General features: G+C 47.1%; 1 protein-coding gene across 1 annotated transcript in view; it reads left to right on the top strand.

Moving 5' to 3' along the window:
• CHST13 (carbohydrate sulfotransferase 13) overlaps positions 1-16395 on the top strand; it is a 28039-nt gene extending 11644 nt beyond the window's left edge. The window contains exons 2-3 of the mRNA XM_045989687.1: positions 7772-7851; positions 12775-16395. Coding sequence (XP_045845643.1) covers positions 7772-7851; positions 12775-13620 — 926 coding nt within the window. The 3' untranslated portion in view covers positions 13621-16395. The remainder of the gene's footprint in view (positions 1-7771; positions 7852-12774) is intronic.
• The last annotated feature ends 1763 nt before the right edge of the window (positions 16396-18158 follow it).

Raw genomic sequence — 18158 nt, 5'->3', positions numbered from 1 at the left:
GGGACATGTTTCCATTTCTTTGTGTCTTATTTATTTCAGCAGTGTTTTGTAGTTTTCTCTGTACAAGTCTTTCACCTCGTTGGTTAAGTAATTCCTAAGTATTTTCTTCTTTTTTACACTATTGTAAATGGAATTGTTTTGGTGCTTTCTTTTTCATATTGTTCATTGTTTTTGTATGGAAATGCAATGGATTTTTGTATGTTGACATTGTATCCTGCTACTTTGGTGAACTCATTTATTAGTTCTAACAATTTTTGTGGGTGGAATCTTCAGGGATTTCTGCATCTAAGTACATATCATCTGCAAACAGAGATGATTTTATTACTTCCTTCCAGTTTAGATATCTTTTCTTTCTTTTTCTTGTCTAATTTCTCTGACCAGAGCTTCCAGCATTATGTTGAATAGAAGTGGCAAAAATGGGCATTTTGGCGGCACCTGGGTGGGTCAGTGGGTTAAAGCCTCTGCCTTTAGCTCAGGTCATGATCTCAGGGTCCTGGGATTGAGCCCCGCATAGGGCTTTCTGCTCTGCAGGGAGCCTGTTTCCCCCTCTCTCTCTGCCTGCCTCTCTGCCTACTTGTGATCTCTGTCTGTCAAATAAATAAATAAATAAATGGGCATCCTTGCCTCATTCCTGATGTACAGGAAAAATTTTGATCTTTCACTACTGGGTATGATGTTCACTGTGGGTTTTTCATATATGGTTTATATTGTGTTGTAGTACTTTCCTTCTATTCCTTGTTTTTTAAATTTTTTAATCACGAAAGTATGTTGAATTATGTCAAATGCTTTTTCTGTGTCAAGTGAGATAATCATCTCACTTGTTTTTCCCCCTTCATTCTCTTAATGTGATGTATTACATGATTGGTGTTTGTATGTTGAACTATCCTTGCATTCTAAGAATAAATCCCACTTGGTTATAATGCATAATCCTTTTAATGTGCTGCTGAGTTACATTTTCTAGTATTTTGTGGAGTATTTTTGCATCAATATTCATAAGAGATATTGGTCTGTAGCTTTCATTTCTTGTAGTGCCTTTGTCTGGCTTCCCCACCCCCCCCAATCAGAGTTGTACTGGCCCCATAGAATGAGTTAGGAAGTGCTCCCTCTTCTTTGGTTTTTGGAAAAGTTTGAGAAGGACTTGTATTAGTTCTTTAAATGTTTGATTGACTACAGCAGTGAAGCCATCAGGTCCATGGATTTTTTTTTTGTCTAGAAATTTTTGATTACTGATTTGATCTCCTTACTAGTTATAGGTTTTCTCAGATTTTCTAACTACCTCATTATTTAGTCTTAATACATTTTGTGTTTTTTAGAAATTTGTCTATTTCATCAAGGTTACCGAATTTTTTCTTTTGGCATACAGTTGTTCATAGTATTCTTATTTTTTTTTTTTTTATTTCTGTAGTCACTAGTAATGTCCCACTTTCACATCTGGTTTTAGTAAGCTGTATCTTCTTTTTTCTTGGTCCATCTAGCTAAAAGTTAGTCAACTTGTAGACCTTTCCAAAGAACCAATGTTTGGTTTTCTTGATTTTCCCTATTTTTCTATTTTCTATTTCATTTATCTCTGCTCTGATCTTTATTATTTCCTTCTTTCTTAAAGCTTTGGGTTTATTTTTTATTTTTCTAGTTCCTTAAGTTGTAAAGTTAGATTGCTGATTTTAGATCTTTCTTTTTTTTTTTTTTTAGATTTTATTTATTTATTTATTTGACAGAGAGAAATCACAACAAGGCAGAGAGGCAGGCAGAGAGAGAGAGAGAGGGAAACAGGTTCCCTGCTGAGCAGAGAGCCCGACGCGGGACTCGATCCCAGGACCCCGAGATCATGACCTGAGCTGAAGGCAGCGGCCCAACCCACTGAGCCACCCAGGTGCCCCTTTCTTTTATTTTTTGATGTAAGCATATATAGCTATAAATTTTCTCCTAAGCACTTTTACTGCATCCCGTAAGTTTGGTATATTGTTTTCATTTCTGTTTTTCTCCAAGTATTTTCTAATTTCTCTTGTGATTTCTTTGATCCACTAGTTTTTTAGAAATGTGTTCTTTGATGTCTACAAATTTGTGGATTTTCCAGGTTTCCTTCTGTTACTGATTTCTGACTTCACCCTACTGTGGTTAGAGAACATACTTTGTATGATATATGTCTTTTAAAATCTATCATGACTTATTTTGTGGCCTAACGTATAGACTATCCTGGGAAATGTTCCATATGCATTAGAGAAGAATGTATATGCTGTTGTTCGATAGAGTGTTTTGTATATGTCCATTAGATCTAGTTGGTTTACTGTGATACATAAGTCCCCTGTTTCCCTCCTCATCTTCTCTCTGGTTGCTTAATTCATTATTATGAGTGGCATATTAAAATGTCCCAACTATTATTTCTCCCTCCTATTCTGTTGTTTCTCCCTCCTGTTTCTCCCTTCTATTTCTGCTATTTCTCCCTCCTATTCTATTTCTCCCTCCTATTCTGTTAATTTTTGTTTCATATACTTCGATGGCCCATTAGGTAAGTAAATGTTTGTAATTGTTTTCTCTTCTTGCTGTATTGAAACTTTTATTTATATATAAAGTCCTTCTTTGTCTCCTGTAAACTTTTGATTCAAAGTCCATTTTGTCTGGTATGAATATAGTCACATATATTCTATTTTATTATTACTTGCTTGGAGTATCTTTTTCCATCCTTTCACTTCCAACCAGTTTGGATCTTAAGTAAGTCTCTTGTAGACGACAGCATATAGAGTTGGGTCAGATATTTTTATCCATTCTGCCAATTTCTGCATTCTGACCACAGAGTTTAATCCATTGACATTTAAATTACTGATAAAGAAGAACATCTGTCATTTTGTTGTCTTCTCTATGCTTACAGTTTTTTTATTCCTCATTTCCTGTTATACTATCTACTTTTGTGCCTAGTCAATTTATTTTTTGTAGTATAATGTTTAAATTACTTTCTCATTTCTTTTGTGGATACCATGGGGATTACACTGAACATCCTAAAATTGTACATTGTATTTTGAATTTATACAAGTTTCTTCATTTGAATTCACCACACTTTTCCTGTTTCTTTGTATGACTTCTAATTTTTTTTTTTGTTGAACACTGAACATCTGAATCAAAATGTAGCTCTGGAAATCAGATTCTCTTTCTCAGTGATTGCTGTTTTTAGTTTCTGTTTTTGTTTTTCTGATTGTTGTAGTCTGTGCTGAGGTTCAGCCCAACGTATAAATTTAAGGACTTCTTAGGTCTTTTCTGAGCTCTTCCTAGGCATTCAGTCAGTTTCTATTTTTCCCCACCTATGTGGTTGTTTTGAATGTTTTAATATGTAGTATCTGGCTCCAAAAAGGGGAAAAGAGAAAAATGAAAGGTGGGGAAAAGTAAACCAGGTCTTCAAAGTAAACCAGACTTCTGGAAGTCACTTTATGTGGAGGGGAGGGGCTTGCAACAATGTGGGGAGGGTACAACTAATCAAAGCACAGATCTCTGATATTTGGAGAACAGGTCTCTTTTGCCCATTCTGGCTCTTCCCCGCTGTATGTAAACTGCTCCAAGAACACACGCACAGCTGCATGCCATGTGGTGGGGGTGGGGGATGGGTAGCTGCCCTGTGCTAAGAGCTGTAACTGACTGAAATTTACCACCATTTACCATTTAAGCCTTCCTCTGGAAGTTGAAAGCCTTCAAAGGACTCCAGAATTCTAATTCTTTCTGATGTATCAGATACGATTCTGCTAATACAATTGTTGCCTAGGTGGAGGGAGAGATTCTTGGTGTTCCCAGTCCGTCATCTTTCCAGAATCATCTAGGCTTAGCTTTTTTTTAAATTTTAATTTTTTTATTTATTCATTTGAGAGTTAGATAAACAGAGACAGCACAAGCAGGGGTAGTGGGAGACTCCCTGCTGAGCCAGTAGCCCCACATGGGACTCCATCCCAGGACCCTAGAGACCATGACCCTAGCTGAAGGCAGACACTTAACCATCTGAGCCACCCAGGTGCCCTAGGCTTAGCTTTTTTTTTTTTTTTTTTTTTTTAACAGAGAGAGAGATCACAAGTAGGCAGAGAGGCAGGCAGAGAGAGAGGGGGAAGCAGGTGCCCTGCTGAGCAGAGAGCCCTATGCAGGGCTCGATCCCAGGCCCCTGAGATCCTGACCTGAGCTGAAGGCAGAGGCCCAACCTACTGAGCCACTCAGGTGCCCCCCTAGGCTTAGCATTTAAGGAATTGCCAACCTGTTTTCTGTGGTAAAATATCTCTATTTTTACATTCCCACCATCAAAGTATAAGGGCTCCAATTTTTCCACATCCTCACCAACACTTGTTTTTGTCTTTTTTTATTAAAGCCATCTTGGTGGGTGAGAAGTTGTGTCTTAAGGAGGTTTCCTAACAGCTAGAGATGTTGAGCATCTTTTTATCCATTATCGGCAATTTGTATATTACTGGAGAAATGTCCATTCATATCCTTTGCCTACTTGAAAAGTTGGGTTATGTCTTTTATCATTTGATTATAGACACTCTTTATATATTCTGGATACTAGTCCTTTATCAGTTATATCATTTTAAAGTATTTTCTTCAAGTTGGTGGGTGGTCTTTTCACCCTCTTGATGGTGTCCTTGGAAGTAGAAAAGTTTTTAATGTTGTTATAGTCTATCTATTTTTTGTTGTTTGTGCTTTTGATGCCATATCTAAGAAATCATTGCCAACTCAGAGATATGGAAATATATATATTCTATGTTTTCATTATGAGTCTTATATTTTTATCTCTTACATTTAGGCCTATGATCCATTTCGAGTTAGTTTTTGTATATGGTTTGAGGTAGCGGTACAATTTCATTCTTTTACATATGGATATCCAGTTTTCTCAGCAAAGTTCATCATAAAGACTATTTTTTCCCTATTGAATTGTCTTGGCACCCTAATAAAAAAAAATCCTTTGATCCTAAATGTAAATGTTTGTTTCTGAATTGTGAATTCTATTTCATCAATCAGTATCTCTCCTATCCCAGCACCACATAGTTAATTACTGTAGCTTCGTAGTAAGTAGGTGAAATTAGAAAGTATGAGATCTCCAAGTTTGTTCCTTTTCAAGACTATTTTGGATATTCTAAATCCCTTGAATTGTTACATTAAGTTAAGGATAAGCTGTCAATTGTCATCAACTGTAAATACGCAAAAAAAGACAGCTAGGGTTTTTATAGCGATAGTAGTAATCTGGGGAAGAGTGCCACCTTAATGACATTAAGTCTCCCAATCCATGAACATGGGATATTTTTGCATTCATTCAGGTCTTCACTTTCTTTCAGCGATGTCTTGTAGTTTTCAGTGAGAAGTCTTGCACTTCATTTGTTAAATTTAATCCTTAATATTTTATTCTTTTTAACTATTATAAGTGGAGATGTTTTTGTAATTTCAATTTCAAATATATCATTACTAGTATTTAGAAATACAATTGACTATTGAATATTGATCTTTTATTCTACAACCTTGCTGAACTCATTCATTAGCTCTTAGCTCTAATAGTTAATGGATTCTGTGTATTATAGAATATATATATATATTATGGTGGATTCTATATAACCTAGATATATTCACGTTATCCACAAATAGACATACTTTTACTTTTTCTGTTCCAATCTGGATGCCTTTTCTTTCTCTTTCCCAGTTAACCTGGCTAGAACTTCTAGTACATTGTTGAAAAGAAGTGGTAAAAGTGGGCATCCCCTGTTTTGTTCCTGATCTTAGAGGTAAAGCATCTGGTTTTTCACCATAAAATATATTTTTCCTAGATGGCCTTTATCAATTTGAAGACGTTCCCTTCAAGTTCTAGTTTGTTTAGTGTTTTTATTATGAAGGGTATTGAATATAGTACAACACTTTTCCTGCTTATATTGATAATTATGTGGGTTTTTTCTTTTACTCTATTAATATGGTAGTGTATTACCTTGATTGATTTTTGTATGTTGAATCACTCTTGCACTCCTGGGATATATATATTACTTGGTTATATATAACCATTTTCATATGTTGATGGGTTCAGTCTGCAGTATTTCTTTCTTAAGATTTTGCATCTAGGGCGCCTGGGTGGCTCAGTGGGTTAAGCCGCTGCCTTCGGCTCGGGTCATGATCTCGGGGTCCTGGGATCGAGTCCCGCATCGGGCTCTCTGCTCAGCAGGGAGCCTGCTTCCCTCTCTCTCTCTCTCTCTCTCTCTGCCTGCCTCTCTATCTACTTGTGATCTCTCTCTGTCAAATAAATAAATAAAATCTTAAAAAAAAAAGATTTTGCATCTATGTTCATAAGAGATACTGTTCTGTCATTTTCTTTTCTTGTGATATCTATGGTTAGGTTTATTCCTAGGTATCTTATAGTTTTGGGTACAATTGTAAATGGGATTGACTCCTTAATTTCTCTTTTTTTCTTGTGATATCTATGTCTGGTTTTGATATCAGGGTAATACTGGGCTCTTATAATGAGTTGGGAGGTATTTTACACCCCCAATTCTGTTTTGTTTTTTTGATAGGGGTAAAAAGTTTGGAAGAGATTGGTTTTAATTCTTCCTTAAATACTTGGTAAAATTCATTAGTGAATCATCTGAATCTGGGCTTCTCTCCTTTTTTTTTTTTTTTTTTTACATTACTACTTCAGTGTATGTGTACATATTATCATACAGTGCATTATTATACATATTACATTGCATTATTATAGATATTATATAGTACATTATTACACATATACATTATACATAAAATGGTTATATGTCATTGGGATTTTCTATTTCTTTTTGAGTCAATTTCAGGAATTCTCATCTTTTTAGGAATTGTTCATGCCTTTCTCATTTCTGTAAGATTGAATTCTAATGGTTTCTCTTTCATTCCTGTTTTTAGTAATTTGAGACTTCATTTTTCTTGGTCGGTCTGTCTAGCTGAAGGTTTGCCAGGTTTGGTGATCTTTTTGAAGACCGCATTATACTGTAGAAAAATGTGATCAAGAAGCAGAAGATCATTAGCCTATGCTTACCTAAATCAACTACATTATGTTAATTGAATATGTAGGAAGATATTCCTTAAAACGCCTTTAGAGTAAAAGAATAAATTTAGTAAGCAGAGTTTTTGGTAGTTTTAGGAAGATTGGAGAGTGCAGCAGCGAGACAGATTCTATCCCTGCACACTGTCTTCCATTCTGGGAGACAGTGAAACCTGCATTTACTACCAAGTGACATACACATTGGCCAGGGAATTACAGGCTGCTATAGGAGTCCATGGAGGTCATGTGACCTGGTGGGCTGTCACTGGAGAACCTGCAGATTGGCTGTGCTACCTCTATTGCTACCCAGCCTTTTCTGGCTGCCCACACCCAGGATCTTGGGAGGCTGCTATGCCAGCCAGCTCGGTGAGCCCCTTAGGGCCCCATAGCCATGGGGCTGGTAGGGGTGGGGCATGAAATGAAGACAGATGGAGATGGGTAAGTTTGGGTGGCCAGGTCTTTACCAGTGGGCTGTGGGCTGAGTTCCACCTTTCTTCTCATCCCTGCCTACCTGGTGTCCTCCAGCTCTGAAGGGGGGGTGGGACATGGGGCAGGAGTAATACCAAGTATCCTGCCCTGGTGGATTAGGGGGGGTGGCTATCGGTGGCCCACACCCCATCAAGCCTCCTGGAGGCAGGTGAGACACAAGAGGGAAACTGAGTCCCAAAGGTAGATCAAATGTGCCTAAGGGAGTTGGCCAAGTCCCCCAAGGGTTACAGTCAGCCCAACTGATGTCTCTTTCTTTATGCCCCATAGCATTTGAAAACAGCTTGGGCTCTGGCTGGCTTGGTGGGAAGAGGAGGAGTCCCCTGCAGATGCTTTATGACTTGGACCAGGTAGGTGGACAGACCCCTATCCAGTGATGCCTCCCTCTACCTCCAGCCATGGGAAACTGAGAACTGAGTTTCCAGTGTAGACCTTCCATCCTGGGACTGGAGCCCACAGGTGGACTTAAAGAGGCTTCCTCTGTAAGTCAAGGCCCTGTGCAGAGAGGAAAATGCCTGTGACAAGGGCAAATCTTGGGACAAGCTGAGAGACCTGGTCTCCACCCACCCACCCTCCTACCCATCCATCATCCACCCAACAACAGGCTGAAGTCACACTGTGCCAGGCACTCTGCCATGTGTTGAGGATGTAAAAGAATAAAGGACCTTCAGGAAATTGACAGTCTAGTGGGGTGACAGGAATTAGGTGATCCCCCCAGATCTTAGTACCTGCTGTGATAGGGAAACATGCAGGGAGCCCTTGCCCTCACGCTGTTCTCAGGCACCAGGACCAGGAGGCTTGCTGTCTCAGGCATTCCACTTCTGTTGTGAACCACGGCATAGCCCAAACACACACACAGACCCCACTGAGAGCCACAGGCCCCTGGCTCACACACACATCAGCAGGCACAAGGAGAGGCACCCATTCAGACAGCATGTATAGAGCACCTGCTGTATGCAGGCTGTGCTCGGGATGGTGCTGATCCAGTGGCAAGCACGTCAGCTGGGTTCCTGACCTGTATAGCTGACCTTCCCAGGTGAGGAAGACATCATCCCATCATTGCCATCTGCACTAACCTGTGGCTGATTTGCATCTAAAGGGGCAGTACAAGGTCCGGCAAGAGATTACTGGGAGGGTCCTAGTTTAGATCAGGGAGAGATCTTTGGAGCTGAGACCTGCTGGGAAGGAGTTAAGATGCAAAGAATAAGGGGGCCTGCATGCCTGGTGGTGGACAGATGACAGAAGAGGCTGTGTGAGGCGAGCCAGGAGTGGGCAGCAGTTTGGCAGGGCCTGGCAGGTGGGACAAGGGCCACAGGGAAATCAGGTTTTGAGCTGGGAAGAATGATCAGACAGGTTGGGTAGGTAGCTGTTCACTGAGTCCCTGAGGGCTGAGCCAAGGGGTCTGTGGAACTTCTCTGACCCACACCCTTGGATTGCAGGTATGGAGGCCTTGGTTCAGAGAGGGTAACAGGCTTGCCCTGGGCCACACAGCAAGCTGAGGGCAGGCCAGGCTCTCAGCAGGATCCTGGTTCCACTAGTTCCACAGGCTTCTGAGGGGCAGATGGGGCTGGCTGAGCCCCCTCACAGCCTGAGTTCCCACTGATTGTTGGGTGTCAAGGCCCTGGGAGCTTAGCACCTTGCAGCTGGAGAAAAAAAAGAGTAATAAAAATAATTTGGCCAACAAGGGCTAACTGTGTACCAGACAGTCTAGTTCAGTGAACTTACTTAGTCCTCATGGCAACCCTATAAAGTGGAGCTGTTGGTATCCCTGTTTACAGATGAGGAAATTGAGGCACAGGGAGGCCAAGGATACAGAGAAGGCCACAGAGCTCATAAGGATTAGAGCCAGGCTAAGAATCCAGGCAGCCAAGTCCAGTCAGGCGGGGAGAGATGAGGATTGTAGCCGCAGGGTTTGTTCCTGTACTGGTGAGCATAGCCCAGCTTCTGAGTCCTAAGGGACCTGCATTGGGAGTCTCAACTCCCCTACTTGAGAGCTATAGGCAACTTATTTCTTCTAAGCCTCAGTTTTTTTCATTTGTATGGAGATAGTACTGACTGTCTTGGTATTTATGGGGCTCTGAGCAGCAGAAAAGCTGACTTTAAGCCGTTAGGACAGTCAGTGTTTACTTCCCAAGATGCTCAGAAACCAGCAGCCCTTGGTACAGCAGCAGCATGTTGCCCAATATCACCCTCTGAATATTGACATATGGTACATCTTGTTGCCTCACAACTCCAAGATGACTGCCAGGGCTCCGGACACCTCACAGGATGGTACCCCAAGCAGAAAGGGAGGGGCTGAGGCAAAGATTTTTTTCCTTCAGGAGTCCTCTCTTTTTGTACTGAAGGTAAGTCTTTCCTGGGAGACTAGCAGACTTCCCTGTACATCTCCTTGGCCCAAACCAAGCCACATGTCCACCCCTGGACCCATAGCTTTCATGAAGTTGTGTGAGGCAGCTATGACTGGTTCTTCCCCGAGGCTCTGCACATGATCATAAGTGGGGTCTGCTGGCAAGGAAGGAGGGTGACTGACAGTTGGGTGGATGGCCAACTTTCCCTGCCACAAGAAATATGTGGGGATGTCTAGAAGCTGAAAGCAGACCTTGGCTATGGGGCCACGAGAAACAGCCTTCTCCTGGCACCCATGTGGAGCCAGGCTTTTGAGGCCAGTCCTGTGAGTCTGCCTTAGAGGGAAGGGAATCCTCCTAGTTCTCTCACACCCCTCACTGCTCTGAGGTTGGCAGCCAGCCCTCAGTGAGATTTTGAAAAAGAAAGATAAGCACATGATAGGGCATCCAACCCTTCAAAAGAGTGCATCCAGTGAAGAGTACCTTCCCTTCCCACCCTGGCCCTGTTACCCCTGGAGGTGACCAGTTCATTCCCTGTGTGCCTTTCCAGGCATGTGTGTAGTGTCCAATGCTGTCAGGTGCTTAGGTCACTTTTCCAGCATCGTACCTACAGGTATATATGTCCCTTTTTCTTCTGCTTCATGTTTGAATTGAGATAAATTCAAATACATACAGAAGTAAAATGTACAACGAACCCCCACATTCCCGTAACCCAATTTAAACAGTGATCAACTCTTGTCCCATCCTGTTTTCATCCAGACCCCTCTCCCTCCCTTTCTACCTGGGCTTATTTGGAAGCAAATCCCAGCCTTGTTCATTACATGATGATTTCAAAGATAGATCTAAAAGAGAGGCTCAAGGGCACCTGGGTGGCTCAGTCGGTTAAGTGTCCAACTCTTGATTTTGGCTCAGGTCATGATCTCGGGGTTATGAGATGGAGCTGTGCATTGGGCTCTGAGCTCAGCAGGGCACTGCTTGGGATTCTCTCTCTCTCTCTCCCTCTGCCCCTCCCCACCATGCTCACTCTCTCTTCCTCCCTTTCTTTCTCTCTCTCTTTTTCTGAAACAAATAAGTCTTAAAAAAAAATTAAAATACCCTACAACCTATCCTTTCTGAAACTTTTTTTTTTCCTTCCTCACCATTTGTAAACCGAAAGTGTGACATGTCACCTCTTGTTCTGTACTTCAGCTTTTATCACTAGCAGGATCTTGGATTTCTGCAGGATACTTTTAAAGGCATGAGAAGCTCAAGTGAGCACCTCCCCACACACAGACACATTCTTCCCCTTCCCACCCAGCAACAGTAGATACTATTATGTGGGCACTGGACCAAGTGTCCCACCATTTCAGGTGCTGCTTTGTCCTTCCCTGAAATGGAAACACAAGGCTTTTTTTCATAACTGGGATATAATTCACATACCACAAAATTCACTCTTTTCAAGTGTACACTTCAGTGGTGTGTACTGAACTTACAAGGCTGCATAACCATCACCACTCTCTAACTACAGAACACTTTCATCACCCCAAAAAAGAAACCCAGCACCCATTAGCAGTCCCTGCCCCTCCCTTCCCACCTGCCCTGACAACTACCAATCTACTTTCTGTCTCTATGGATCTATTCTGGACATTTCATGTAAGCGGAATCCATCATACAACAAGTGGCCTTTGTGTCTGGCTTCTTTCACTTGGCAGACATAATCTTTTTTTAGGGTGCATCAGAACTTCATACCTTCTGTAGCTGGGTAATATTCCCTTTTATGGACAGACCACATACTATGTATCCAGTCATCATTGATGGACATTTGAGTTGTTTCCACCTTTTAGCCATTATGAATAAGGTTGCTGTGAACATTTATGCACAAGTCTTGGCCTGACATATGTTTCTAGTTATCTTGGGTATATACCTAGATGGATCATCTGCTTGTTTTGTTTATTTTTTTGAGAAGCTGCCGAACTGCTTTCCACAACAGCTGTATCATTTTACATTCTCACCAGCAATGAATGAAGGTCCCATTTTCCCACGTCCTCCACAGTGTTTGTTATTTTTTTTATTATATCTTGAAGGTTTTTAAGGCAATTTTGAGAAATTAAAAACACTTTTCCTAAGAACTCTTGGATTAAAATCAGGAAGAGGAGGGGCAGGAGGGGGAGTCTTGGAAGTGGAGACCCTGTTTGGTGCAGAAGGGACTTGAAGGAAAGGAGCCACCATTCAGTAGCTTGGATCTTAGCACAGCTGAGACAGGCTGGGAGGGGCTGGCCCAGTATACTAATACCACCTAATTTATAGAGTTGTAAAGTGCACAGCAAAGTGCCTGGCATACAGTAGGTGTTAGATAAATAGTGGATGTTAGTAGTTCACAGAAGAGAGACAGGCTTCAGAGAAGGCAAGCTTCCTGCCCAACTACTGAGGTTAGAATTTGTTGGTGGGGAAACAAAAATCAAGATCCAAAGGAACGTACCAATTCCTAAATACAGAATTCGCTGATTTTATTATTGAACAAAAAAGTATCTCAGTAGCCTACAGGTGGCTGCGTTTCTCCACTCTTTATATGGAATTAACGCCATTGTTCTTATACACTATCTCGCTTTTAGTAAACAGTGAGCAGACACTCAATTTGTGCCCACGCTCAGCACTCTGATGACTTATTTATTAACCAGGCTTACTCTGACACCAGCATATGCATTACCAGGGCCTCCTTGGTCCTGAGTGTCCTACTTGTCACATCCTTCCACCTGCCTCAGTGAGGTTAGAGTCACACACACACCCCCAATTCTGGTGTAGGGAAGATCCCTGGGTCCCAAATCACAATGATGGGTGGCAGTGCCAGGGTTCAAATCCCCTGTCCCTTCTCCCTGGCCGGTGGGCGCAGGGCCCGCAGCAATGACCCCACCTCCACTCCCCTGCCCCCACCTCCGCTGTCGCCCACAGGGCCCGCGCTCCGCCCTGGCCGAAGTGCACCGGCAGCGGCGCGACCTGCTGCGCCGCACCTGCAGTCGCCACACGCGCCGGCAGCGCCTGCTGGGGCCCAAGGACCTGCGGCACGTGCTGGTGGACGACGCGCACGGCCTGCTCTACTGCTACGTGCCCAAGGTGGCCTGCACCAACTGGAAGCGCGTGCTGCTGGCGCTGAGCGGCCGCGCCCGCGGCGACCCGCTCGCCATCCCCGCGCACGAGGCGCACGCGCCGGGCCGCCTGCCCTCGCTGGCCGACTTCAGCCCGGCCGAGATCAACCGGCGGCTGCGCGCCTACCTGGCCGTGCTCTTCGTGCGCGAGCCCTTCGAGCGCCTGGCGTCGGCCTACCGCAACAAGTTCGCGCGGCCCTACAGCGCGGCCTTCCAGCGGCGCTACGGCACGCGCATTGTGCGGCGCCTCAGGCCGCGCGCGCACCCCGACGCGCTGGCGCGCGGCCACGACGTGCGCTTCGCCGAGTTCCTGGCCTACCTGCTGGACCCGCGCACGCGCCGCGAGGAGCCCTTCAACGAGCACTGGGAGCGCGCGCACGCCCTGTGCCACCCGTGCCGCCTGCGCTACGACGTGGTGGGCAGGTTCGAGACGCTGGCCGAGGACGCGGCCTTCGTGCTGGGCCTGGTGGGCGCGTCCGGCCTGCGCTTCCCGGCGCCGCCGCCCCGGGCCAAGGGGGCCGCCGCCCGTGACCTGGCCGAGCGCCTGTTCCGGGACATCAGCCCCTTCTACCAGCGGCGCCTCTTCGACCTCTACAGGATGGACTTCTTGCTCTTCAACTACTCCGCGCCTTCCTACCTGCGGCTGCACTAGGCCGAGGAGCCTCCGCGGGGTCCGTCACCCCAGCCGACGCCCCGCGGTCTCAGGTGGGGCCGGGCGGTGCGCGTGCTGGGGCTGCCGGCCGGACTCCACTCTGAGCACCATGGCCCCCCGCGCTTCCCTGCTTGGCCGGTTCGGGTGCCGCCCCCGTCAGAGGGCTTGCACCCGGGCCGCCTGTCACGTGATGCTGGCTTCCTCTGACTGCGCCATCTGGCAGGCACTCCTCCAGACCCCTGGGTGGGGAAGCGTTGAATTACTAGTATTTTTTAGCTTGTGAGAGACCGTTTTGGTGGGGGGGGGGTGTCAGCTTTGACCCCAAACCTGTTTGTGGTGCAACAGAGCAGAATACTGGTTCAGCGCCATCTGCGGCCTCGCCTGGTGCCCTCTTCACCGCCCCTGCCCCGGCACCGGATAGCCGTAGCCCAGGAGGAAAGCCCTGTGTCGTTGGGCTCAGGCTCTGGCCATCGTGGTCGGGTGGGCATGGCCCTGGAGCCCACCTGAGCTGCCTTCCACTCTGCCTGTCACAGAGCAGTGCTGCCTCCCCCCGTGGCTGGCCCCACCTTTGATCTCCATCTGGCCAGATCCTAAGTCTTTCGTGTGTGCCCACAGAGCCCAGAGTGCCCTATGGTGGCAGGTGTTAGAGGACCTTGGTGAGCTGGGGAGCTCATGTTTTTGAAATAAATGTTTTGTTTTGTTTTTTTCCTTCTGACGTTTTGGAGTTTCTCTGCTTCGTTTTCCCATTTGCTCTGCTACTGAGGATGTCGGATCTTGGGCATCTCAACAAGCCTCCGAGCCTCAGTTTTTCTTTGCTGCCAAATGGCACAAGAATGCCGGGTGGTCGCGACCATCAGATGAGAGGGGTGGAGAGCCTGGTTTCCTTCACAGCAGCCCCCACGGGTGAGGGCCTCTATGGGGAGTGGGGTAAGGAGCGGGTGCACCATGGCAAGGGGTGCTAAATTCCGGCTGGAGGTGCAGTGGTGAAAATCTGGGAGGGGGGCGGTGGGAATCTGACCTTTCATTCTGCCTGGGCTAAAGATGAAAGCTGAAACCAGCGCAGTGAAACCCGGGGCCTTGGCTGCCTCCCACCCTTCTGTGGGTGTATGGGTGTGTGGGTGTGTATTTGCAGGGTGTGTCAGGCCTCTTGGTAGTGAGGATACCCCCTTGTGACTTTGGGAAGACAGCCAGCCGTGGGAGTCCCTTAGGAAGGACTGAATGTCCCCTCAGTGACTGTTTGGATATGTGGTGTCCTTTCTCAGTTTCCCTGAATGTAAATCGAAATGCCAGAACTTTGGGAAGACCAGGGCAGGATACGCCTGAGGCTTTGAGAAACAAAAATCAGCACAGCTGAGGAAGGGCAGCTTGGCAGGGCAGAGGCCAAACCTGGGTTGTGGTGCCCCCACACCCTGTGGTGAGAGCCCATGAGCCTGGATACAGGACCCTAATGGCCTGCGGGGGCCAGGCTGGCCAGGGACTGGCAGCTCAGTCCCATTCATGCCTCGGCCTTTGCTGATGTTGTTACCCCTGCCTGCCATGGATGCTTTCCCTTTCCAGGCCAGTTCTAGGGCTCCTCCTTCTCAGAAGCCTGCTGAGGCCTTCGCCAACACTGTGTCCATGGGGCCTGCCAGCAGGGGTCAGTGACGGCCAACCCCTGTGGACCTGGGAAGGGGCTGACCCTGGGCTCCCCGTGAAGACTCACCCTGCTGGAGAGCCGTGGAAAGCCCAGGAGCCTGAAACCACCAGGATGAGGGGGGAGGAGCCAGGCCTGTGACGCACCCGGAGGCTTGTCCCCATGCTCCCTCCTATGCCATACCACAGTGTGTCACGTGCCACCTCCCGGTCAGTTGTTCACACGCTTCCATGACACACACCTTTGTTCCAAGCTCCCTCAGTGCCCATGCAGCCTTTGAAGCGACCTGTTTGCCGAAGTTACTGCCCTTCCAGTTGCCCCCCCCCCCCCCCCCCGCAGGTCGTCACCGTTAGAAGTCACCCTCTGGTTCTGCGATCACAGCACCTGCTGTCTTGTCCTTCAGCGCCTCCTGCATCCTGAAGCTCGTCACATCCACGCACACTCTCTCATACTGCACACCCCCCATTGATGGCACTTGATGTCACACCCTCTGTAGTAAGTATGAGGGCCACACGCCAGGCCCTGGGGCTGAAGGCGCCGCTTCTCCCTCGTGTGGGCCGCAGGGAATTCCTCCCACTTCCGGTGTCCTCTGACCTGCTTCCTCTCTGGCTGGCGCCAGAACGTGTCTGTCCTCGCAGGTCACAGGCTGACTGCCCGCCCCTCAACAGCAAGGTCCCGAGGTCATCAGATGGCCCGAGGAAGACAGGGTCTCATGTGAACAGCTGGACAAGACAAGAGGGGGTCTGGGGTGTGCCCACCCGGGCACCCTTCAGTGATTGATTCTGCTAACAGGCTCCCCCAGTTCCTGAAGGAATCAAACGCACAAACTGAAGGTCACTTGGCGTTTTAGCTTCCTGGCAGCTGTCTTCCATTCCGTGGTTTTCCATCTCAGAGCTGAGGGGTGCTGGCCAGCAGCCTCCCCAGCAAGGAAAGGACACGGGTGGATTGGGTTACAAAGACTTGTTTAAAGTGTTTCAGTGTTCTTCTGCTGGTTTTGGCTTTGTCAGGAAAATGTTTCCCGGATTTTTGTAGTTATGTGGTGTTGGTTTTTGTTTTGTTTTGTTTTTCAGTTTTCTGTGGTGGCTTTGTCATCCAGGCAGCTTCCTGGGAGGCAGAGTTCCATGATTTAAAATTTTGCTAAAACAAACCCCTGGTTCTTTGTCCGAATGCTGCTTCATGCATTATTCAGCTTGGGGGTCTCAGCCGGCCGCATCTGCCGGCCTCCGCCACTGGCTGCATAGTCTTGGGGGGTGAAGGTGGTGGAGGCCAGGCCTAGAGCTGCTCAGCCTGCCGGGCTGCTACAGCACCCCACGAGGTCCCTGGGCCAGGCGTCAGGGTGCCGCCCTCCCCGCAGGGCTGGGGTGTTCTTCCTGGGGTGCCGGCGCCGCTGTCTGTGGCGAAGGCTCAGTGACAGTGATAGATCGTCTGGGTTCTCTTTGCGCAGCAGGAGATGGTCAGAACAGCTCCCCCATGGAGCCATTGGGGGCACAGGTCCCTTCTCTCCCATGGCTCCCCCACCCCTAGGCTTTATGTAGCTCTTCTCCACATGGTCCATGCAAGTGAGCCATTCCCTTCCCGGGCAGCAGAATGTTGAAGACACAGACTGTGGACTGCACATTCCAGAGCCTACCATTCTGGCAATGCTCCCACCACAAGGGAGACTGGGCATGGCACCCCCCACCAAGCCACATCCCTGCAGCCCTAAACACTTCCAGGTAGCGTTGCCGAAGGCTCCCAGCAGCTCCCTGTGCTGCCCTCCTATAGGTTCCCTCTGGCCACCAGACCTGCTTGGCCTGAGCACAGGGATGTTGGGTGTGCAGCGAGTCAGTGTCCCCGAGCAGCCCTCGACCTACATCTGCTAGAAGCTGGGGAGAGAAATACGGCAGCTTTGGCCCCTCAGGTGGGAACTATGTGCATCCATATGTTTATCTCCAGGGGAACTCAGGACTTCATCGCAGACTTGCTGCTTTTATTTCATTGGTCCCCGACTTATGGGCAATTAGATTAGTTTGTGTCCTTTAGTGTTACAGTGCAGCAGTGAATATCCCTGCGTACATCCAGGCCTGCCTGGCTGGGATGTGACTGTCGGGTACATTCCTAGAAGACAGAGCCACACCCTGACCACACTGTTCACTGCGCCTCATCCACAGGAGGCTTCAAGCATCTGCTGATGTAAGTTTTACTGTCACTGCGCTCAGGGCACGAGGACAGTTGGGGATCAGGCTGGCCTCCCTTAAGTGCTGGCAGCATGTCCTGGGTTGCTGTCTGGGCTGCCATGATATGCTAACTCATCCCTCTGTTATCCAACATTCAGGGGTCGCCCATGTCCCTGTGAGGACTTCTGCGATGCATGTTCTCAAAGGGTTGGTTTTCTTCTTTGAGGACATCGTGTACATAGAAACATTCAGGACATAGCAGGACCAACAGATAAACCACCAGAGACCATGCATGTTTCAGGGCTCACTCTGCCTGGGTGACTGGTATGAGTTTTCTACCTACAGGACCAGCTCTCCCCAGGTGCATACCCTCCTGCCTACTTCCTGAAGGCTCAGGGGCCACAGAGAGAGTGGCGCATGGGGGGATGCAAAGGGGCTCCTTTCTATAAGGGGCTGGTGGCCACAGGCAGTAGGAGCCCTCGGGGAAAACAGGGTGGTGCTGGCTGGCATTCAGGAACCTTCTGGCCAGTGACACCCCTCCAGGGGACAACATGTGCCCAAGATGGGGCTGCGATGCTCAGAGCAGCTGTATCCACAAAGGCAACAACTGGAAACCAAGCATCTGTCAGAAAGAGGATGGACAAGTCTCGTTTAAATGACTAACCGATTAAATGACCCACACCTACCATCAGGTGACTTGTAGCAACTTGCTGTTGAAGAAAAAGAGTTGCATGGACATAATACAATCT

Source organism: Meles meles, chromosome 20, assembly GCF_922984935.1.
Source record: "Meles meles chromosome 20, mMelMel3.1 paternal haplotype, whole genome shotgun sequence".
In the NCBI taxonomy this organism is placed as follows: Eukaryota; Metazoa; Chordata; class Mammalia; order Carnivora; family Mustelidae; genus Meles; species Meles meles.
This window is presented reverse-complemented; position numbering and strand designations above follow the sequence as displayed.